This window comes from Eurosta solidaginis, chromosome 1 (assembly GCF_040869045.1).
Source record: "Eurosta solidaginis isolate ZX-2024a chromosome 1, ASM4086904v1, whole genome shotgun sequence".
Taxonomy (NCBI): Eukaryota; Metazoa; Arthropoda; class Insecta; order Diptera; family Tephritidae; genus Eurosta; species Eurosta solidaginis.
The window spans coordinates 360,769,643-360,795,152 of NC_090319.1; the positions used below are offsets into that span (position 1 = coordinate 360,769,643).

Sequence of the window (25,510 nt, forward strand, 5' to 3'; positions counted from 1 at the left end):
TCAATTAGAAGAAAATTTTTTTAAGCGGGGTCGCCCCTCGGCAGTGTTTGGCAAGCGCTCCGGGTGTATTTCTGCCATGAAAAGCTCTCAGTGAAAACTCATCTCCCTTGCAGATGCCGTTAGGAGTAGGGAAAAATCAAGAGGAGCACGACGCAAATTGGAAGAGAAGCTCGGCCTTAGATCTCTTCGGAGGTTATCGCGCCTTACATTCATTTATATCTATCTCGATTAGTTTATGCCGTTACGGATTACCGTTATGCGAACAAAATTAATATACTCTGTGAGCTCTGCTCAGCTGAGTATAAAAATAAGTGAAATAAAATTAATGGACAAAAAAATGCGAATGTCAAAAAATAAATCTGCAAAAATATTTATGCACACATTAAAAAAATTGTTGCTAAAAGAAAAATGTACTGATAAATTCGAAATATTTTTTATATTAATATCTGCGTATGTGAGATTTAAGAGAATGTATAAGATTGTTTTTGTTTATATGCATGTATGTATACAAAAATTAATTGCTTTTACAGAGAGAAGCGAAATATTTCGAAATACCCAGAAGGCGAAATGCACTAAAGTAACAAAGGAGATGGAATTTCCAAAAATTTCCATTTATGTACATATGTATATATTAATTATTTTAGTTGCATATATGTATATACATATGTATGTGCATACTAAAATAATTCGAGAAAGCAAATCAATAATCAGCGTCATAAATAGCATTATCAATCAAACACCTGCAAGTTTTTGAACCATCAAGTATTTCCAATATTATTCAACTTAAAACTCCCTCGCCTAAAAAAATTAATGGATAAGAAACATTCTTTACTGACACATTCGTATAAAAACACTTTCATGTCATCAAACAGAATGTGTGGCGAAAATGACAGACAACATCATAAAGTGGCAATGTACGTTTGTATAAACTTACCTACCTACACTCAAAAAAAAATTTAAAAGACTGATATTTCGCCATAGAATTTTAGTACCTCTGCAGGCGTTTTGCTCCATATCAGATGGTACATAGCGTATCTGCCTTGTCAGAGTGACGTATTCGCAGAGCATGTGAACCGTGGCTTAATTTTCCAACTCACAAAAGCGACAGATTTGTGTATCGACTAGATTTAACTTACTTAATTGGCGCTTAACTGTTTATACGGTTATAGCCGTTCAGCAAAGCGCGCCAGTCACTTATTCGTTGGGTTGACTGGCGTCAATTGGTCACACTAAGGGAATTGAAATCTATTTCCAACTGGTCGTTCTAGCGAAGTAGGAACCGCTCTCTTTCACCGTTTCCATTATCGAGTTCTAATAAGAATACTTTTTTGACTGGAAAATTATCTATCATGCGCATAACATGACCTAGCCGACGTAAACGCTGTGTTTTAATTCGCTGGACTATGTAGGTGTCTGCATAGAGCTCGTACAGCTCCTCACAAATCTTTCGAAGAACTTTTCTCTCGAACACTCCCAGATCCGCCTCATTTGATGTTTTCATGGTCCATGCCTCTGCACCATATAGCTGAACGGGTACGATAAATGACATGTAGAGCATGATTTTCGTTTGCCGAAAAAAGACTTTACTTTTAAATAGCGTCCCTAGTTCAAACTAGCCTTTTTTGACTGGATTTCAAAGCTGTGTTCAGTGTGTTTGTTTTCATGCTCGTTCCCAAATAAACGAAGTCTTTTACTATTTCGAAATTATGACCACCAAATAGTGGCGTGGTTGCCAAGGTGCAAATGAGCTGACCATTTGCTTGCTGACAGCAGGTACTTGTCTTTGTCGTTATTCATAATCAAATCCATTTTTCCGCTTGTTTTTCTAGTTTGGAGTAACTTACGGCGCGAGTCTGAAGGCCGATGATATCAGTTTCATCTGCATAAGCCAGTAATTGCACGTTCTTATAGAATATTGTCCCAGAGCGGTTAAGTTCTGCAGACTTTATCATTTTGTCCAGTATCAAATTTAGGAAATAGGATGACAAGGTGTCACCCTGTCTGAAACCTCGTAAGACTATCTTAGTGCAGCAAGTGTTGCCTCTTTTTCTATTAGAATAGGGAAGGGAGGTATTCCCATTAAAGCACTAAGTGCATTAGCAGAGAACGTTCTCATCGCACCCGTTATGTCAATACAAACTAGTCGAAGCAGTTTGCTTAATTTTGTCATTGCTATTCTTTGTGCAGTCTTCGGCCACAAAACTAAGGAAGCATATGGGCAAATCCCAAAAACTTTTCCTTTTTTGGATAATCGGGTTTTACACACGGGCAAAAAACTTAAGGCCAGAAAAAAGTACAAGACATTAAGTTTGACCTTTTGACTATCCGATCTGATGATTTTAAAAATCAAGGAAGTTGATAGTAAGTTTTTGTAGAACTTCGAAACGTAAAAAACGTCGATTTTTACACTTTTTCGAGCGATACCCTTGATTTTTATTTTTTATTTTTTTTTTTGAATTTTTTCGATACAATTTTGAGGCATCGCTGAAACGCTATGGAATTTAAACTGAATGTTGGTTTTGAGACGGAGATTCTAAAAGTATGAGCAAAATTAATGTGCCCCTCCAATACTCAAAACTATCCTGAATCAAAGTAGCGATACTTTTTTTTGTCATTTTCAATATTGACAGTTTTTTGCTTATAGCTTTTTGAGGCAACTGAGTATTGAAATTTGGATTATACACGATAATAGCCTATCAGGGACTAAAAATACCTGGGGCTTCAAACTCGATGTGCCCCTTTCAGTTTTGAAGGTAGAGGCAGAAAAGTGGAAGCACTTGGTTGCGTAAATTTTTTTCACTAGCATGTTTTTTTGTGGGCACAGCTACAATTTTATTTTTATCACTTCATACCCTTTTGTTAATTTTTTCTCTACACCACAGTAGTATACCATCAATTGCCTCATCTGGGAATATTCACGCAAGGAAGGTTATTGATGTTTGTACATGGGGCAAATATACGAAATTTTCGCCAAAAATTGGCAATCGTCAAAAATTGTAGAAGAAATTTTTTTTATTTTTTTAAACCAGGTTTTATTTCAAAGTAAATGAAAAGGAACACAAATTTGGTACAAAAATAAAAAAATAAAAAATTGTCTTCACTTTTTGACGATTGCCAATTTTTCTTTGCCCCATGTACAAACATCAATAACCTTCCTTGCGTGAATATTCCCAGATGAGACAATTGATGGTATACTACTGTGGTGTACAGAAAAAATTACCAAAGAGTATGAAATATTTGACGGTTACCCGGTTTCATATTTTTGCCGATATCTCTAAAACCGGGTTTCGGGTATCAACAAAATTTTACCTAAATATACCCCAAATAGATATGTACATCCTGATAAAATATCTCCAAAACCGGATTTCGGGTATTAAAACTTTTTTACCTAAGCATACTTCGTTTACATATCTATATGTTTTTAAAGCTTCAAAAGAATCGGTAGAATGGTGTTAAAATAAATGTGTTGCAAACTTTGCAGTAAAAAATATTTGGCGGTTATTCGGTTTTATATTTTTACCGATATCTACAAAACCGGGTCTCGTGTATCAAAAAAATGTAACATAGCTAACAGCTGCATATATCTCCATATTTTGTTAAAATTTCGATATAATCGGTACCGCAGTGTTGAAATAAATGTATATTTAACATTGCGACCTCAATTTATATATATTTTGCTCGATTTTTGACTATATCTTTTTGAGGCATTATGTAAGACGAGTAACGTCGATGCACTATAGCTCCAATTTACCATTCAATGTTCCTAAGAAAAAGATATTTACGTGATACCATGTTTTTTTCTCCAAAAAAGCTAAAGTTTGGCGGATTTCCCCATATGTGATTTTGGCCTTACAGCAGTATTAAATGTTTAGTTATACCATTAAATGAGCATTCCACGTGAGGGTTCTCTCTAGTGTAACCCCTAGGTATTTTGCTTCCATTGTAAATCGGCTTCACTGAGTACATGTAAATATTGTTAGAAATATTCAAACAAAAATTCTTGATTGATAAAATTGAAGAAAAATTTTACATTTTATAAAAAAATTAGAAATTCTTACTAAATGAATTGATGATGTCAATGATGGGGAGAAGGGAGTACGTTGGTCATGCATTAAATGCAGATCAACTGAGGTTGACCTATTTAAACTGTTTAGTCAAACACGAAATGCGTTTTCTGAAATTGCTAAAGAGTTTTCCATAATCACGGAAAAGTTCAATCAATACGATAGCTTGTTCAAATCCTTAAAGTGTTTGGATGAGTTACCGCATTGTTTAAATAGAAATAAAGACAACCGCGATAATAAACAAAAACACTCTGAAGACTCACCTAACTTTTTGAATCTTAATCCTGCTCAGAACATTAATCTTCCGCAAGTGGAGCTCATAGACTTGGCTTCCCCTAATCCGGAAGCTGTGGTTCCATCCACTTCTAAGGCCGCGGAAATAACCACAGAGTCTCAAACTGTAACTTCTCAATCTGTGACTTCTTATTCAGAAGCACCGGCTAAGAAGCTGGTTGTAGTCCCGCTCAAAAAATCGATTTTTGTATCTCGCTTTGACAAAGACACTTCCGTTGAAGATATCAAGTCTTATGTCACTTCGAAAATTAAGGCTGACGGCATGACTTTAAGAAAATTTAAATTTAATTACGAAAGAAACATTTCTTCATTTAGAATTGGTGTCTACTCAAAAGACTTTGATAAACTTTTGGACAGCGCATTTTGGCCGCCAGGGGCTTTTGTTCGCGAATTTGTGCATAAGACTATTGAGATTACTCAAAATGTAGCAAAAATTCCTCCTCAAAGTTCCGATTCAAAAAACTTAATTTAACATATTGCTTAAGCATTTACTATCAAAACGTTAGAGGCTTAAATACTAAATTAACTGACTTATATTTGAAAACCATTCACTGTAACTATAATATTATTGGTTTTACCGAAACATGGCTGAAACCCAATGTTTTAAATTCCGAAATTTTTTGCGGTGAGTATCAGACCTATAGAAATGATCGCTTAAATAGGACCGGAGGTGGTGTCTTGCTAGCTGTACATTCTTCAATTCCATCTGAAGATGTTAATTTAGCCGAAGTTGATTCCATCGAGTTTAATTGCATCCGAATCTTACTAGGCAGGGGTCATATTTACTTAGCCGTTTGCTATATTCCACCGTCTTCTGATCTATCAGTGCATATGCACCATATTTCACTGTTACAATCAGTCAATTCGATGATAAAGCCCACGGACTCAATGATTGCTTTAGGCGACTTTAACCTGCCACATATATCTTGGAATACCGTTGATCACAATATTGTCCCCGTATCATCCAAGATGCATAACAATGACTTTTTGGATGGAATTACTGATCTTTGCCTTAATCAGATAAACTTCTTTCCGAATAAGTATGGAAAATTCTTAGACTTAGCATTTGTTGACGACATATCTAAATTCTCTATAAATCGGTGTGAACCTCTTGTTTTGCCAGAAGACGTTTACCATCCTTCTCTTGAGATAACTTACGAAATCATAAGCAACGAAGTCGGCTGCACTGACAAAACACGTGTCTCTACCAGATGCTTTGATTTTTCCAAAACTAATTTCAACAATTTAAATAACAAGCTTTCTGAGATAACGTGGCCTCGATATAAAGAGGATGTAGAGGAAAACATTTTACATTTTAATAAAACCATTTATACTTTATTTGAAAAACATGTGCCCAAACGCACATGCTCGTACATTGAACCAGTGCAAGCCTGGTTTACTAAAGATTTAAAAGCTTTAAAAAATAAGAAATCACGTTTATTCAAATTATATAAGAGAACCGGTTTACATTCTCATTATGCACAGTACGCTATTTTCCGTCATAAGTATTTTGAACTTAATAAAAAGTGTTATAAAGCTTACATATGTAAAATTAAAAGAAACATTATTTGCCACCCGAAGTCTTTTTATGATTTCGTAAATTCTAAACGCAGAACTAACGGGTTTCCTTCAGCCATGAAGTTTAGAAATAGCATTCCCAGCGACGATCAAGAGATTGCAAACTTCTTCCCTCAATTCTTTCACTCTAATTACTCTGCTGTGGTTGATTTATCACCTACAAATTATCCGTATGAGCTCCATTCTAGTAACTCAATATATGCCCCACATTTGCTGCCTGAAGATGTGCTACTACATCTAAAGACCCTAAAAGAATCCTTCAAATACGGTCCCGATATGATCCCAACATGTTTTCTTAAAAAATGTGCGGAATACATTTACCAGCCCCTTACTGATCTGTTTAACCTCTCTTTAAAAAATGGCATTTTCCCAACGGGTTGGAAGGAATCTTTTCTTATCCAACTCCATAAAATAGGAAGCAAGTCGTCTATTGAAAACTATCGTGGAATAGCAAAGCTCTCCGCTATCCCTAAGCTTGTCGAAGCAATCGTTACTAATCACCTTACATTTTCGATTTCTACATTGATAGATAGTTCTCAGCATGGCTTTTGTAGAGCCAAATCAACCACAACCAATTTGCTTGAATTTACAACTCACGTCTTTAATGGGTTTAGAAACAATCATCATACCGACGTTATATACACTGATTTCAGCAAAGCATTCGACAAAGTACGCCACTCATTACTTGTTTATAAATCCGAATTGCTTGGTTTTCAACCTGGCCTAACTCGCTGGATCTCCTCCTATCTTTGCTGTAGAACTCAAAGAGTCATTTTTAAAAACATTTGTTCGAATGTCATCGATGTTCCCTCCGGTGTGCCTCAGGGCAGCCATCTCGGTCCTATTCTGTTTTTGATCTTTATAAACGCTGTTTCCACAACTATAAAATATTCTAAAATTTTAATGTATGCCGATGACGTAAAACTTTTTAAGTCATACGCGTCGGTTAAAGAACGTTCTGTACTCCAGGCGGATTTAAATCGTTTAGTTACTTGGTGTAATGCGAATTTTATGGCTCTCAACATAGAAAAATGTAAATCCATGTGTTTTTCACGTGGGAACATACAGCCAGGTTCCTACACAATTAATGGCCAAACTCTGGAAAGCGTTGATGTTTTTGTCGACTTGGGAGTTACAATGAATTGCAAACTTAGTTTCAACCCTCATATTAATGCTACACTCAATAAAGCGAGAGGAGTTTTAGCATTTGTGAAAAGATGGGCAAAAGAGTTTAGTGATCCTTACGTTACAAAAACCCTTTTTACATCATTGGTGAGGCCGATATTAGAATATGGATAATCCGCGTTATCAAGTTCATGTGGATAGACTAGAATCAATTCAAAAACAGTTTTTACTTTTTGCCTTGAGAAATTTTTAATGGGACTCTCCGTATAATCTTCCTCCTTTCACTAATCGGTTAAAACTAATAAATTTTCCTACCGTTGCAAGTCGTAGAGAAATGCTAGGTGTACTATTTATGGCTAGACATTTAAATGGATGGAAGGCATTATAAACCTATAATTCTTAAACAATGCAGAATCAATTTCCAACTACACGAACCTTTTCTATGTTTGTGTGAAGATTATAACTCTCACTCGAGAATAATTGATGTTTCGGACTCGCCATAAAAAATACGGTTCTATCTTCTCTTAATAATTAAAAAATTTTATTTATACTTTTAGTCTATTGTATTTTGTGTATCTATATTTCTCAGCTGATGAGTTTCTCTGTAGCTGAGCGGTTTTAGATCTCGGCGCTTAAGAAGCCACTGCCTCTCAAAGACTCGGTAACAAAAAAATTATAAATAACACATAAATAAGAATTCGGATACAAAAAAAAAAAAAACGAAAAAAAAAATAGTATGTATGAATTAAAAAAAAACAAGTAAGGAAGGCTAAGTTCGGGTGTAACCGAACATAACATACTCAGTTGAGAGCTATGGAGACAAAATAAGGAAAATCAATCTGGGGTAACCCTGGAATGTGGTTGTATAACATGTGTATCAAATGAAAGGTATTAAAGAGTATTTTAAGAGAGAGTAGGCCATAGTTCTATGGATGAACGCCATTTAGGGATATCGCCATAAAGGTAGACCAGGGCTGACTCTAGAATTTGTTTGTACGATATGGGTATCAAATGAAAGGTGTTACTGAGCATTTTAAGAGGGAGTGGGCCTTAGGTCTATCGGTGGACGCCTTTTCGAGATGTCCCCATTAAGGTGGACCAGGGGTGATTTTATAATGTGTTTGTACGATATGGGTATCAAATGAAAGCTGTTAATGAGTAATTTGAAAAGGAGTGATCCTTAGTTCCATAGGTGGACGCCGTTTCGAGATATCGCCATAAAGGTGGACCAGGGGTGTCTGTACGATATGTGCATCAAACGAAAGGTGTTACTGAGCATTTTAAGAGGGAGTGGGCATTAGGTCTATAGGTGGACGCCCTTTCGAGATATCGCCATTAGGGTGGGCCAGGGGTGACTCTAGAATGTTTGTACGATATGGGTATCAAACGAAAGGTGTTACTGAGCATTTTAAGAAGGAGTGGGCATTAGGTCTATAGGTGGACGCCTTTTCGAGATATCGCCATTAGGGTGGGCCAGGGGTGACTCTAGAATGTGTTTGTACGATATGGGTATCAAATGAAAGGTGGTAATGAGTATTTTAAAAGGGAGTAATCCTTAGTTCTATAGGTGGACGCCTTTTCGAGATATCGCCATAAAGCTGGACCAAGGGTGACTCTAGAATGTTTGTACGGTATGGGTATCAAACGAAAGGTGTTACTGAGCATTTTAAGAGGGAGTGGGCATTAGGTCTATAGGTGGACGCCTTTTCGAGATATCGCCATTAGGGTGGGCCAGGGTGACTCTAGAATGTGTTTGTACGATATGGGTATCAAATGAAAGGTGGTAATGAGTATTTTAAAAGGGAGTAATCCTTAGTTCTATAGGTGGACGCCTTTTCGAGATATCGCCATTAGGGTGGGCCAGGTGTGACTCTAGAATGTTTGTTCGATATGGGTATCAAACGAAAGGTGTTACTGAGCATTTTAAGAGGGAGTGGGCATTAGGTCTATAGGTGGACGCCTTTTCGAGATATCGCCATTAGGGTGGGACAGGGGTGACTCTAGAATGTTTGTACGATATGGGTATCAAACGAAAGGTGTTACTGAGCATTTTAAGAGGGAGTGGACATTAGGTCTATAGGTGGACGCCTTTTCGAGATATCGCCATTAGGGTGGGCCAGGGGTGACTCTAGAATGTTTGTACGATATGGGTATCAAACGAAAGGTGTTACTGAGCATTTTAAGAGGGAGTGGACATTAGGTCTATAGGTGGACGCCTTTTCGAGATATCGCCATTAGGGTGGGCCAGGGTGACTCTAGAATGTGTTTGTACGATATGGGTATCAAATGAAAGGTGGTAATGAGTATTTTAAAAGGGAGTAATCCTTAGTTCTATAGGTGGACGCCTTTTCGAAATATCGCCATTAGGGTGGGCCAGGTGTGACTCTAGAATGTTTGTACGATATGGGTATCAAACGAAAGCTGTTACTGAGCATTTTAAGAGGGAGTGGGCATTAGGTCTATAGGTGGACGCCTTTTCGAGATATCGCCATTAGGGTGGGCCAGGGGTGACTCTAGAATGTTTGTACGATATGGGTATCAAACGAAAGGTGTTACTGAGCATTTTAAGAGGGAGGGGGCATTAGGTCTATAGGTGGACGCCTTTTCGAGATATCGCCATTAGGGTGGGACAGGGGTGACTCTAGAATGTTTGTACGATATGGGTATCAAACGAAAGGTGTTACTGAGCATTTTAAGAGGGAGGGGGCATTAGGTCTATAGGTGGACGCCTTTTCGAGATATCGCCATTAGGGTGGGCCAGGGGTGACTCTAGAATGTTTGTACGATATGGGTATCAAACGAAAGCTGTTACTGAGCATTTTAAGAGGGAGTGGGCATTAGGTCTATAGGTGGACGCCTTTTCGAGATATCGCCATTAGGGTGGGCTAGGGGTGACTCTAGAATGTTTGTACGATATGGGTATCAAACGAAAGTTGTTACTGAGCATTTTAAGAGGGAGTGGGCATTAGGTCTATAGGTGGACGCCTTTTCGAGATATCGCCATTAGGGTGGGCCAGGGGTGACTCTAGAATGTTTGTACGATATGGGTATCAAACGAAAGGTGTTACTGAGCATTTTAAGAGGGAGGGGGCATTAGGTCTATAGGTGGACGCCTTTTCGAGATATAGCCATTAGGGTGGGCCAGGGGTGACTCTAGAATGTTTGTACGATATGGGTATCAAACGAAAGCTGTTACTGAGCATTTTAAGAGGGAGGGGGCATTAGGTCTATAGGTGGACGCCTTTTCGAGATATCGCCATTAGGGTGGGACAGGGGTGACTCTAGAATGTTTGTACGATATGGGTATCAAACGAAAGCTGTTACTGAGCATTTTAAGAGGGAGTGGGCATTAGGTCTATAGGTGGACGCCTTTTCGAGATATCGCCATTAGGGTGGGCCAGGGGTGACTCTAGAATGTTTGTACGATATGGGTATCAAACGAAAGCTGTTACTGAGCATTTTAAGAGGGAGTGGGCATTAGGTCTATAGGTGGACGCCTTTTCGAGATATCGCCATTAGGGTGGGCCAGGGGTGACTCTAGAATGTTTGTACGATATGGGTATCAAACGAAAGCTGTTACTGAGCATTTTAAGAGGGAGTGGGCATTAGGTCTATAGGTGGACGCCTTTTCGAGATATCGCCATTAGGGTGGGCCAGGGGTGACTCTAGAATGTTTGTACGATATGGGTATCAAACGAAAGGTGTTACTGAGCATTTTAAGAGGGAGGGGGCATTAGGTATATAGGTGGACGCCTTTTCGAGATATCGCCATTAGGGTGGGACAGGGATGACTCTGGTATGTTTTTGTACGATATGGATATCAAATTAAAGGTATTAATGAGGGTTTTAAAAGCGAGTGGCCCTTAGATGTATATGTGAAGGCGTTCTCGCGATATCGACCAAAATGTGGACCAGGTGATCCAGAAAATCATCTGTCGGGTACTGCTAATTTATTTATATATGCAATACCACTAACAGTATTCCTGCCAAGATTCCAAGGGCTGTTGATTTCGCCTTGTAGAACTTTTTCATTTACTTCTACTTAATATGGTAGGTGTCACACCCATTTTACAAAGGTTTTTCCAAAGTTATATTTTGCGTCAATAAACCAATCCAGTTACCATGTTTCATCCCTTTTTTCGTGTTTGGTATAGAATTATGGCATTTTTTTCATTTTTCGTAATTTTCGATATCGATAAAGTGGGCGTGGTTATGGTCAGATTTCGCCCATTTTTTATACCAAGAAAAAGTGAGCTCAGGTAAGTACGTGGGCTAAGTTTAGTAAAGATATATCGGATTTTGCTCAAGTTATTGTGTTAATGGCCGAGCGGAAGGACAGACGGTGGACTGTGTATAAAAACTGGGCGTGGCTTCCACCGATTTCGCCCATTTTCACAGAGAACAGTTACCGTCATAGAATCTATGCTCCTACCAAATTTGAGAAGGATTGGTAAATTTTTGTTCGACTTATGGCAATAAAAGTATTCTAGACAAACTAAATGAAAATGGGCGGAGCCACGCCCATTTTGAAATTTTCTTTTATTTTTGTATTTTGTTGCATCATATCATTATTGGAGTTGAATTTTGACTTAATTTACTTATATACATTAAAGATATTAAATTTTTTGTTAAAATTTGAATTTAAAAAAATTTTTTTTTAAAAAGTGGGCGTGTTCTTCATCCAATTTTGCTAATTTTTATTTAGCACATATAGAGTAATAGTAGTAACGTTCCTGCCAAATTTCATCATGATATCTTCAACGACTGCCAAATTACAGCTTGCAAAACTTTTAAATTACCTTCTTGTAAAAGTGGGCGGTGCCACGCCCATTGTCCAAAATCTTACTAATTTTCTATTCTGCGTCATAAGTTCAACCCATCTACCAAGTTTCGTCGCTTTATCTGTCTTTTGTAATGAGTTATCGCACTTTTTCGGTTTTTCGAAATTTTCGATATCGAAAAAGTGGGCGTGGTTATAGTCCGATATCGTTCATTTTAAATAGCGATCTGAGATGAGTGCTCAGGAACCTACATACCAAATTTCATCAAGATACCTCAAAATTTACTCAAGTTATCGTGTTAACGGACGGACGGACGGACGGACGGACGGACATGGCTCAATCAAATTTTTTTTCGATCCTGATTATTTTGATATATGGAAGTCTATATCTATCTCGATTCCTTTATATATGTACAACCAACCGTTATCCAATCAAACTTAATATACTCTGTGAGCTCTGCTCAACTGAGTATAAAAAACAAAAACAGGATTAGCCTGGTTTCATCGCTGCGCTGCCACAACGTCCGAGAAAAAAAATGTTCACTCCATTTAAAGAATTTTTTTTTTTGGAAATGTCCACATTTTAGGTAAGTGTTTTTTCGAAGTGTACATCACATACTTCACGGAAGTGTTTTCAGCTTTTACGTATTGTAGGCATAAAAGCGTCACACAAAGTGAAACGGCTACGTACATTTTGTGTTGCGCTCAATTAAATTGCTTGCAAGCGCTAGAATTGGTGATGTAACATTTATTGTGATCTAACTATTTTAGTATTCTCTTTGCGTTAGCTTTACAGTTTTTTTTCCTTAATTTCAATTTTACACGAAAAGTAATGCTTTAAATGTTAATACATTTAAAAAGTTAACCCTGTGAGAAATGCAGCATATTATTAACTAAATTTATACTATTTTCACACAGACGGCTTATTGAATAATAAAGGCAGTTTTCTACATTAAGACGCTTATTGAGCTCAATCTTCCCTACAAAATTCGAATCTATTATTATTTCATTAGTAGCTAATCGAACGCCTAATGAAGTCAAAAGCACAATGCAACTCTGTTGGCAGCGTTCCGCTTCCGTTTCCACTACTTAGTTTTTGGTGTGTTCAGTGCTTAAAAATGTCATTTGTCAAAGCAAATGTCATTGTATGCATGGCGGAACGATACAAGGTGGCCGCATCGAACAGCTGATTATAACCTTTTTTATTTGATTTGATACATCAACAACCGGCGCAGTACGATTTTGACATTTGTCCATCGAATTTACAAATACATGGAATTTTTTTTGTTTGTAGGTATGTCACCATGCTCCCACCTTGTATCGTTCCGCCATGATTGTCTGTCTCATCCTTCATACTAATCGAGCAGTTACTTCTGTGTGAAAGCAAAAAATTTACGATTGCATTAGCAGGTGAAATGAGATCATTAAGTTTCTGTGTGAAAACAGTATTAAATTGGAACTTGGTAAGCAGTCTATTTTATGGCGAAAATCTATTTTTAGGGAGGTTGAGTTTACGGGAATCGGATTTTTTTTTGTGCAAAATCGGAATCAAAACATTGCCCAGTGAGAACCTTTAACAGAGACATTACCCTTGACTACTGACTTATACAGGGTCGAAATAGTGTAAAAGATCCTCCTCGCCAGCTCATCAAATCTACAGTTGCCTTCAGTATCCCTCTGTGCAAGTAACCACACAAGGCTGATACTGAAGTACTGAACCATCTTATTGAGAGCTCTGACGCATTCAGTGATCGACTTTGTGCGGTCAATACATGAGTCCAAGGCCTTAAGCGTGGCCTGGCTGTTCGAGAAAATAATCAAATTTTTTCCGTCTGACAGCACCGCGTATTGGTAACATTTTCGCTTGACATACGCTACAATGATGGAAAAGGCGAGAGATCTCTAGTCCTAAGTCATAGAAGCTCTGCCGCCAATTGTGATGAACCAAGTGTCTAATAATTCTCCGAAGATCCACCTTTTGCGCATCAGACCTTAAATGTTCAACCAAGATTATAAATATATTTACTTCAGTTGGCTCTTTGAAAAATCAAACATCATGTTGATGTTCACCCTCTTTGGTCAATAAAAATTGGAACCACGGGTAGCTAACATATCCAATTTGTAATATATATACTTTGTACGAGAGTGTACTTGTATACAAGTATCATTTTCGGTTAATGGAGACGGACTTTTAGTCACGAAACTTTCGTGGTGACTTGGCTTGACAACAAAGCTTTCCCTTGGCCTTTATGTATCTGTCACTTCGTCTTATCTGGTTACTCTTAAATGGTTCAACTGAATTTTCATTGAAGGTTAGATAAAATGATGTGATGCACATCTCTAAATTGCGTTAAGCATAACTGATGAAACTTTTCTGGATTAACGCAGACAAACAAATACTTATTGTTTGTTGATAACAATCGATAATTGAAAGAGTGAGATTATGGGTGCTCACTCTTCTTTTTGAGATGTTTGAAATTACTTTATGCTATGCTGGCACGGTGGCAACCGATTTTGTAAATGTGATTAGTAGCTGAGACATTTAAAGGCAGAAGTGAACAGTTCTTTCTGTCTGGTGTGTAGAAAAGGTTCTAATTACATCCTTTGATTGCAATTGGTAATAACAATTTTCGATTGTTATCCGGTTGGCAGAAAAGTTTGTTCAAATCCCTTTATTATGCAATTGTATCATCTATGTATCTGATGGTGCCTCAAGGGTCAGACCATGATGCAGCGTTCTATTTAAGAATTTCCAGTGTAGGTGATGGAACTTGCGATCTAGTTGTCGTGCGACCGAATGTCATTATGACAGAGGGTTAAGGTAGGTAGGTCTCGTTCTTCAACAAGATATATTGCAATAGCATATTCCTAATCAATCTATTGAAACCAACGAAGTGTGAAGTCCCTAACATAATATGGGCCCTTGTTGGGTTGGTGATTTATTTAAGAAGAATTTTATACAAGAATAATGCCTTGGCCTCCTCTACTAAAAAAAAGCTCACACAAATTATTTATTTCGGTTGCGGGCTAGGTGTGGGTTTAAAACACTGTAGCTAGATTTATCTCAAATCAAACTGAGCTTCTTTTTAAAAGCTTATTCACGTCCAATTATTATAAACACGAATTCAAAATCAGTGCTAACTTAATCACTCAAAATCGGTTGAGCCAATTTTGAAAATTATCGCTGTCTTAGCTTTTTATAGTTTTCTAGATCATTCGTGAGTTTTAGTTCCATTAATCCCATTTCTGAGATAAAGACCTAAATGTGAATCATGGTGCTACCAAAATATGTTTTCACAATTTGGGTTTCAAATAGGGTGTGTTAAAGGGGGTTTTAACAAGGGTTGGTGATTAAAAAGACTAGCGAGATAGAAGGGTCCAAGAAAGTGTTTCTATCGGAACCCGCCTATGGAAGCAGAGGTAGAGGGCGGCCCCCACTCCGTTGGAAGGACAAGGTGGAAAACGATTTAACTCCCTTGGTGACCAATTGGCGGAGCGAAGGAGTGGCTGGCGCGCCTTTTTGGACGGCCATAACCGTTTAGACGGTTAAGCGCCAATTAAGTAAGTAAGTAAGAGATAGAAGGGTATAACCATAGCCATAAGAATATGAAGAGAAGGGAGGAAGGAAAAAAGACCGGGTGAGGGAGAGGAAAGAAATTGATAGGAATGGCTGGAAAGTGATGAGGCAAGAGAAAGGAAGGAGATGAAGAAAAAATAGAACGAAGTTGAGGGAGAGAAAAGAAAGTGAGATTGGAAGAGGGAAAATCGAAAAAGGGAAAGGGACACGTAACAAACATGGAGAGGAGGCGAAGGGCAAGATGACACAGCTTTTTTTTTTTTTTGCAGAAGTTACAATATGACAAATGCCTGTGTTTACTGCGAGAGTAGATACATTGCAGTGAGAAATATTATCGGGCAGAAAAACGGCTCAATTATCTATCTATGTTTTATACCCGTGCCATATATATTTACAGGAGAGTGGGAGTGAAAATGGGAGAGGTTATAGGAGTGGCACTAGGATTGGGATTGATTTTGGTTTTTCGTGTAAATTACTTAACTAAGTTTTAAATTTTATAAATTTTAGATAAAGAGAAATTACTTAAAATTTTGGAAGTGACGTGTCAAATTTCGCCACCGGAAAAAAGTTGTCCACCGCGAAAAGGCACTGGGATTCAACAACACTTCATGAAAGAATTGACATATCGAAAGAAAATTTGGTACACATATTTTTTCTATAACATTTTCTTGTAAAAGTTTGTATCAATAACCACGCCCACGTAGAAATAGCACATGCGCGCAGAACCATTATCTTCATTCGCCGCTTGGCAGAGATAAACAAGACCTTCGGGGAGTGTCCTTATCGTTACAGCAACAACAACAACAGCTTATCACACTCTGGGCTCCATTATTTGAAAGCTCTAGGAAACCATATTTTCTGGTTCCGTTTATTGCATCTCGCAGGTGGAGGCGGTGATGAAAACAAAAGCAAATAAGTTTTGTCCATATTAATTGCCTAATTCTTCAGAACCTCATTAAGCTCAATTAGATTAGAAAAAATATATCTTGAAACATAGTTGTCAAAGAAAAATTCTTACACGTTTAGTAGAAGCAATCCTATGATAACAATTAGCTGTCAGTGAAGAATGCATCATTACACTTACACATACAAAAACGTACCTGTACAAAGAGTATACGTAAAAAAAAAAATGAGACCAGAAACTAATATACTACTCAATAATAATTCTAACTGTTTTTCCAGAAGTGGTTGAGTCAGTTGGTAAGATTGAATTGTTGGCGAAACTATACAGACACAATTTTTATGCACATGAATGAATGTAGAAATGTAAACAGCACGAGGGTAAGTAGCAAAGAATCTCAACTAGAGATGAGCGAGGGCTTAACCATTTAACCCCGAATTTCAACTTGTGTATCCCAAACTTTTCCATTACGGAATAACCATTTTCTATAATTTCAGCTGTTAGCATTAGTTTAAATGTGAAATAAACTGGTATTTTTTCTCCAATCATTGTCGAGTTTATTTCTAACTAGCAGCGTACCCGGCGTTGCTCAGGTTGGGCAGATACAAATCTAAATAAGAAGGTATATTTTAACGCATTCCTTCCCGTTACTCAAAGTCAAGCAATCAGTATTTACAATTTTATCGATGTTCTTCAAAATGTATCTCCCAATTTTTCTCATTCTTACCCTTTATAATTTCCTTAACTCTCCCTCTTCTTTTTTACACCTCCCTCCTTTTTTCTTAGATCCCTCATTCCTCTTTTTCTTGCTTTATTTTTCAAATTTTATTTTGGCACACACAATTCATACTCAAAATCTCAGAACTTAATCAAAATGTTTTATCTGCACCATTTTTGTCTATCATCTCATATAGACAACTATTTTTACAATCCTCAAATTTAATAAAAGCTTTTAAATCACCCAATGCAATCGCTTTAACTTTTTGTGAATTCAATGCTATGAACAAACAAAAGTTCTGCACTTAAGTACGTACATGGCGTATGAGTAACTTTTGCTGACATACAAAATTTGTCGCACGACCCAGTTGCGCACGTGAAATTGAAAAAAAAATTAAATTTAAAATTCTTAGTTCCGAAATATGAAAAACCTTCGTCATGATCGAAGGAACATATAGCTAAAATTTGGTGATAATTGAAGTGTGGGAAATACGTTTTCACAGAGAACGCACACACACAGAATTTGATTTTTATATATGTGACCCGGCCTATGAAAAGGTGGCTTATTACTAAAAAAAAAAAGAAAACTACTAAGAAACTGAAGAAATGCATTGTTTATCTTTAACAGCTGTTTCTCGCAATTTCTTTTTTGAGTCATAAAACACCTTTTCATAGGCCGGGTCACATTTATAGATTTGCATAATTCATGACACAACACTGGTTGGAGAGTTATGCTAGTTATTAAGCTTTGCTTAAATTTTGGCAGTTGCAAATTGAAGTTAATCAATTTTACTAATGTTCCTTTCATTCCATTAATGCAACCGCCATTACGCTTTACGGCATTTTTTAGTTGGTACCGTGAGTACTAACATCGCGCACCCATCACTAGGAAATTCATATTCGACTATAAACAAGTTACCGCTAAATTGTGATGCTTTCAATTTGCAATAATTCCCGCCTTTAATGCAACGGGAAAAGAACCGACCGCATTGCTACCACCTCTTGGCCGACAGCCACACAGCTGCTAATACAAACAACTAACAGTAGCCGTTCGCTGTCTACTTTGAACCGGCTTTTTTCGTTTTTCTGTGCATGTTAGCGGGTTTCCATTACATTACCTGTTATTGCATGTATGTAAACAGTAGTTAATTAATGAAACGTCTCCATTTGGTCGCCCGCTCGCTTATTTGTTCCTTACTTTTTTGTAGGTCATGAGACTAAGCGCTTGTTTAATGATGAGAATTTCTTTGCCGAAAGCAAAATGTTGATTCAATAAAAAAGTAACGCTAAGAAGTTACTCATTACATTGCATTTGTAAGTGGTGTAGCAGAATAACTTTAATGAGTACTTAGAGAGTGATAAGTTGTCATTGTTTTGTAATCAAAACGTCGTTAAATAAAATAATTTAAAAAAAAATCTTTTAGTTAAACGGTTTTATTAAAAACAATACTTACAAGAAGTAATAATAATACTAAAAGATAGAAAATAATTAGGTAGGCCCTAGGTACTAGTCATCACACTCGTAATGAATCTAGGGTGTTGATCAGACAATTAAATAAAATCGTCGGACATGTCAAATTAAAAATAAAATATTTCTTGTAAAAGTTTGTATCATCAGCGTTGGACGCGTAAAATTCTATTGATAGTCATAAGTAAGACCAACTGAACCTTAATCAGATTATGCTACACCTCACATTTTTAGAAATTTCACGCGCCCAACGCTTTTATTTAATTGTCTGATCAACGCCCTAGATTGTTGAGGAGTGTGATGACTAGTACCTAGGGCCTACCTAATTATTTTCTAGCTTTTAGAATTATTATTATTTCATGTAAGTATTGTTTTCAATAAAACCGTTTAACTTAAAATTTTTTTTTATTATTTTATTTTTAAGTTTTTAATCTTTATTTAATTGCGTATTATTTCTCATTCTATTTAGTTCATTTACTGACTCATTATTACAAGGACTCTTTCCTGACAATTTGTTACAATCTAAGTCCTCAATACATAATCCTTCCAAAGACTTTACTCGACTCTGCGCCACGTATGCTTGTCCCTGCTGCAACTCCAAAATATTTTGATGTCACTTCTACCGCACTGTATGTAATATTTGTTCCAAATATGAGCCAAATCGGACCACAAATACGATTTTTTTAAATATCTTGATCCTTGTGCCACCTGGCGGCGATTTTTGCATATGTCGCTTTCTATTCATGTAAATCATATGTAATATTTGTTCCAAATATGAGCCTAATCAGACCACAAATACGATTTTTTGAAATATTTCGATCCATGCACCACCTATTGGAGGTTTTTTCTTATTATTGCATTGTCATCGAGTTCTGAAATATATTCCAAGTTTCAAGCTTGTAGCTTATCGGGAAGTTACTTAAATTTCAATTACAAAATTCTGCTCGCTCGTTACTCAGAGTCAAGCTAAATAAAACCGTTTAAAAAACGAGTCACCGTAAAAATTTCTGAATAAACCGTATCTTAAGAAAAAGATAAAAAAATTAAAATAAAGAACAGACAAAGGGTAAGATAAAGATAAAAATAAAGATAATGGCAGAGTTGTTAAGGAATGCATTCCATTAGGAATAATTAATCCTTGGTTTGCAGCCCCAGAGGATTGCATTTTATTATCCAGCTATGCGCACACAATCCAAACTGACAAAACCCAGATATAATGAAGATAAAGATGAAGGTGAAGATAGAGGCAAATAAAAACATAAATAAGTATAAATATAAGTATAATTATAAATATAAAGATAGAGATAAAGACTAATATAAAAATAAAGATACAGATACAAAACCCAGATGTAATGAAATTCTGACGAAGCACATATACATACAACCCATAACATTTGAATGTAACAAAGTCCCGCAGTCTTGAAAAACTGACAAGACAATCTCGAGAAAAAAATAAGTCTCCAAGAAATAACACGCTAAGACACTATATGCGACCATCCAACGCCAGACAGGTTCAACGTGAGTACCCACAGTTTTTCTGGTACTAGAAGATTGCTGTGAGCTACGCATTTCAGTCGCGTATCTAGCATTATTTTTAGACTAAAAGAACCAAAAACAAGGCCTACATTTTCACGAAATGTTATAGTGCTTCATTCTCCATCATTTTGAAGTAGAATATAAATCCTTTCTTTAACTTCCGCTTCTTTAACTTAACGCGCTGCTCATGCCGTTATATCATACCGGAACTTACTTTATTCACATCCGCAACAGTTTTTAAAATTTTCGGACAGTGTGTTCTATAATAACAAAACAGTAGACTCGCTTTATGTTTGAATGATCTCTATATCCCTTAGTGCAGATCGATTTATTTAGAGATTGTACATAGAACGTGGTAACGAATATGAAAGCGAGCTTTACAGTTCTGGAACGTCCATAGTTGAATATACTTAATGACTGAATCAGCGCCTACGAAAAAAATATTGCGACGATAAAAGACCGAAATTCCATACTTTATTCTTACTTTTTCGAATAGCTTGATAAATTAACATTTACGAGCCCAACCCGTGCGCATCTTGCGCAACATATATAAAAGTCTCATGTCAAATATCAACAGAAATCAGCTGTTCTATCAATCAAGCATCTATCAATAAAAACAATGGCGCTTGCACTGCCATCTGGCGAATGTTAGCAACTGCCGGTAATGCAGTGTTACTTATAATCAAATATTCACAATAGTGCCATAGTACAAATAGATTTCTTTGTGTGCTCACAATCGTTAATTTTCAACAAATTATTTTAATAAAATATAGCTAAACAAAAGCACCACGACCAAAATTGCCCAAAACCCGCTAGTAGCACGAATTCCCATCTTTACAACCAAATCTGTATTTATAGATTGGGATTCTAAATAAAAGCGAAAAAGGAACTGTACATAAAAACATCAATTAGAAATAATATATAAGATCGCTTGCGTGAAATGGTTTTACGAAACGAGATCGTATAACACGATACGGGCCCAGTAATACAAAATATCAGCTTAGATATTCAACGAAGAATTACTCATACCAACGATTTCCATATTGAGAAGTGAATTCCTATCTCAGCGAACAAAAATTCCGCTCTCAAAGCCTCTTCTAACCATACCAGTTCTGAGTTATGTTTCGGATTTATGATATGATGGTGTCGAAAGAATATGGAAGTTATGTGTGGACTGAACTATGAAGCATGAAGTATGTTGTGATATGAGTAAATCTTTTTTTTTTTTGTTCTAATACCAAAAAACCCATCCAAAAGATATTGGCTAGTATTGAGGGAGTGACCAAATAATAATATAGATTGTTCCGCTGCTAGATCGGGCTGTGAGGGAAAAGAGTTAAAGCTGATTAAAAGAGTGTTAAGCTGATTTTATGGACATTCGCCTTGAAACAAGGTACGATTATTCTTTCGAAAAACCATTCTTACAGATTTATAAATTTTAAAATATTCTTTAAACGAAGTGAGCGATAACTTGTTTGACTTCAGACTTAAATTTCAGATTTACTTTAAATTTAATATAGCTTTTTCAATGTATTTATCTGCACTCACCTTAATATATTCGGGTGGGATAATTTGTTTAACAACTGTACCTCCCTGAGCATATTTGGTCGATTTGCACGTAACTGATTCATTTTCAGCACCATAACTTCACCAGTTGTACGATGAGTGACCTATAATTAGGAGCAAATAAAAATGCAAAGATCAATTAAAAAATCAATGAATTGCGCTGTTTTCAGTTGCTTTCAATCTAGCTTAAGTTTTCTTAAAAAACAAAAAAAAAATTTTTTTCAAAATAGAACAACTTGTCATGTGTGTGTTGTTACAAACAAAATCTGTTAATCAACATTAGCTTAAACAATTTATATAAAAATTTTTTTGAATTTGTAACACATTTTTTGTCATTACTCTCCATTTGACAGCTGTCTTAGCAAACCGCAGTAACCACATTTCGAGTGCAAGTTTCAGAGTACACAGAGCAAAACCTATTTGGCCCCTTATTTCACTATAAAATGGCTTTTAAAATTATTTACACAAAATTTGCACATAAACACGCGCACACTCAATTCCCAATCCAGCTGTGCATGCGTGGTGGACGCGCGACCTCAAAAATGTCTGGGTTACGGGCATAGAGCATTTGTACAGAAAAAAAACAAAAAAAACGTTTGCAGCAACATGTTGCGCTGTAAGTAGGCTATCAACATACTCGTCTCAGCATGTGTAAATATTGTGCTAAGTGCTCCAATTATTCACCATATATTTTTTTTTGCGAAATATTAATTGAACTTAATTTTGAATTTAACTGTGAAACAAAAAGTTGCATATTTCATATGTAATACAACTTTCGTCGCAAAAGAGTTAGTGAAATGTATTTAACTCACATTCGAATTGCAGTGTATTGCCTTGTGACGAATCCTCATTTCTTATAAATAAAAATGTAGAAATTGCCAAGTCCATTCACTTGCACATGCGCAACCATTTCGATGGCTTTGGCGGCAGGTGACAGGTGCTATATTATTTAACCGGTTTGCTGGCATTTTTTTTGTTGCAAGTTGTTTTCTTGTTTCTTTTTGTGCCAAGCGTAATTTTGTTGCAACAGAAGAATGTACAAGTATGTGCATATGTGTGGTTTTTCCCTCCCAAAAATGAAAATAGCCATAAAAACATAATGAAACTGGTAGTAAAATTGGAATTGCAATGCCATGAAAGAAATGCTGGAAATTTAGCTGAAGACATTGCGCGATTTTTGCGATGCGACGGAACGCCGCATTGAAACGGGATAGACAGGTTACATAGACGACATTAACATCAGCAGTTACGTATTATAAAGTCGCCTGCATGTCAATTGTGTTGATATACAAATTAGAGATGGGCATGCGATATCGAGCCTCAAGAAATAAAACTGTCGAGGAAGCTGGAGGAGAAGAGAGTGAAGAAGACCTCGACGGCACTTTAAGCATATAAAGAAATGCTGGGGTGTGCGTGGGTCTATCGCCCTCTCTCTCTCTCATTGCGTATTTATTATACTATGTAGTCCTTGTTTGGTGGACAGCCACACAAAAAAGACCTTGTCTCAAAAAATTAGAGAGGTTATGCAGGGTATTAATATTTAGCATTACCCCAACAGCTGCACTGTTCTGTTCTGTTCATTCTACCCCTGTAGGCCTAATGGCAAAAAACATAGCGTTAACAACAGCAACGAGGCACTAAGCCTCGGTTGTTTTAGCGCACATATAACCATAGTGGTAGCGTCATCAATTACAGGACGAGCAGACTACCTGATTCTGTGTCTGCGTTTCGAGAGGTTCTGAGACCCATAATACAGGAGGGCTGTTGGCGCAAGAGTGTACTGTAAAGCTTACAAATTATCGGTAACAAAATTATCGCCAGTCAAATCTCATATATGTATTTCCTTATTTTCGCTTCAAACAATATCATTTGCTTTTATGGGTATCAAAAACATTAGAATTATTGAAAAAATTAGGTTTTGCGTGTTTATCATGCAAATCAGGTTGCAAATGGCCCTACGTTATTATCACGACAAATTTATCATCGACTGAAGTGATCTTATGAAACAGACCTCTGATGTAGCTTTAATAGGATAACCCATTGGCGACCCTTTTTTTGAGAATCGTAAAATCAAATTGCTTACATCAGAATCTCCTGACGTTATTTTAATACTAATGTATAATATCTCACCCCATTTAAATTAAGATATGAACCCATTGGATAACTTTTTTCTTGTTGTTCAAAAATTACATATGTTGCATTAGAAACGCTTTGTCTTTGGTCAACTTTGGCCAAAACTTAATGAGTTACAACTTTTGAATACAAAGGTATATTGCTCTTTAAAAAGCATAGCATTTCATACATACAAATAAAAACTCTAAATTACATTTTGCACCATGTTGCATCAGCACGTCAGAGCAGTCAGAATGAGTCAGCAATATTTTTTACTACTATAACGCTTGGCTTCCGCTGGTTAAATTTGACCGCGAACCTAAAATTTCAAAAATGGGAGTCTTTTCCTCGCCCTGTTTGCTGTGGATGCTGGTAATCAACGACTGCTCAGACGGTTCGATGTGGAAAACGATTCGTTAAACTTACGGCGTATGCAGAAGACATTGCAGTTGTCATAAATGTAAAGTGCCTTCCAACAATAAGCTCTTCGATGGGCCGGGCGCTTCAGGAAATATATAATGTCGGGTTGAACGCCAATGTAGGGTTCTCACGGACCGGCCAGTTCAACCTAACCTTACCTCGCCCATAGAGATCCTTTCCTCAATTTACAGCTCAAAATGTTTTTTTTTTAATATATATATTTATGATATTGTTGCGTATTTTGAGAAATTCCGCTTATTTTAGACCTTCTGTTAACGTTCGAATCGCTGAACTGTCGAATAAATAACTCCAATATTCAGTATTGCAAAATTTTCTTTATTTAGACTACTTTGGGAGTAGTACTTCACAATTATACTTCACAAATAATAGCGTATTAAAATAAAAACTGATTACTGATTCCTCAGCTTGCGCTGCTTTTATACTCTCGGTTATGTCGTTCGCCCATTTCTCCTTAGGTCTAGACGTTTCACGCACATGGCCCTTAGAACAATTGTATCTCATGCTTGGTTATTTACATGTATATCTGTAGTTTATGTTTTTTTTCTATCCTCATGCATGTATATGTGTGAGTAACAACTTCTGCTCATAGCTGCCTGCTACATGTATGTGAAATAATCTCTCTGCTTCAAGCTGCTGGTTATGTGTATGGAATATTCTTCGTTGCCTTGTACATAAGTGTGGCTGCTTGCTTTAATGTGTACATGTACATAAGTGTGGCTGCTTGCTGTTTTTGTTGTTGTGATTATTTACTAACAGCATAGTGATGCTAATATTCGCCACAATATAAAACACCCTACAGTAAAATATTTGTCAAAACTCAATACTAATTTTGAGACACCTATAACTTGTAATTTGCTAGACTAAAATTGATTGGGCTACAAAACTGCATACTCAAATAAATTCAGGAAGCTCTAAAGAAAAAGTTCCAAATTTTCGTAAAATTTTCTCGAATTTTTCGAAGATGTTTTTGAAATTGATTTGCATTAATTCGAACACGAATTAACACACGAACACGAAAAAAAGGGTTTTAATTGGCGAAATTTGATAAAAATTGATATTTTGCGTATAGTGTGTTATAAAATGGCGGGATAAATGATATGATATAGGCTACCTGTGATGATTAGACTATACTAACTAGGTATAAGCTAGAATAAAATAACGCTACCCAAAATAAATCCCATAACATTTGTCTTATGAAGTTGTTTCGAATCATAAGTCTACCAATGACTTTGCATATTACTTCATAACAAATATTCATGACGCATAAACATATGTGCAGTGGTATCCTATGATTTGCCTATAAAAACGTGCGTAGTCTCTGTTTACAAACTCTAAACGACCTTCCTAAAAG

The 25,510-nt window shown here is 36.5% G+C and overlaps 1 protein-coding gene across 1 annotated transcript in view; it reads right to left on the reverse strand.

The window, feature by feature from the left end:
* The window catches only part of cdi (center divider), a 302,230-nt gene that overhangs the window by 52,543 nt on the left and 224,177 nt on the right, over positions 1-25,510 (reverse strand). The window contains exon 3 of the mRNA XM_067762801.1: positions 21,589-21,710. Coding sequence (XP_067618902.1) covers positions 21,589-21,710 — 122 coding nt within the window. The remainder of the gene's footprint in view (positions 1-21,588; positions 21,711-25,510) is intronic.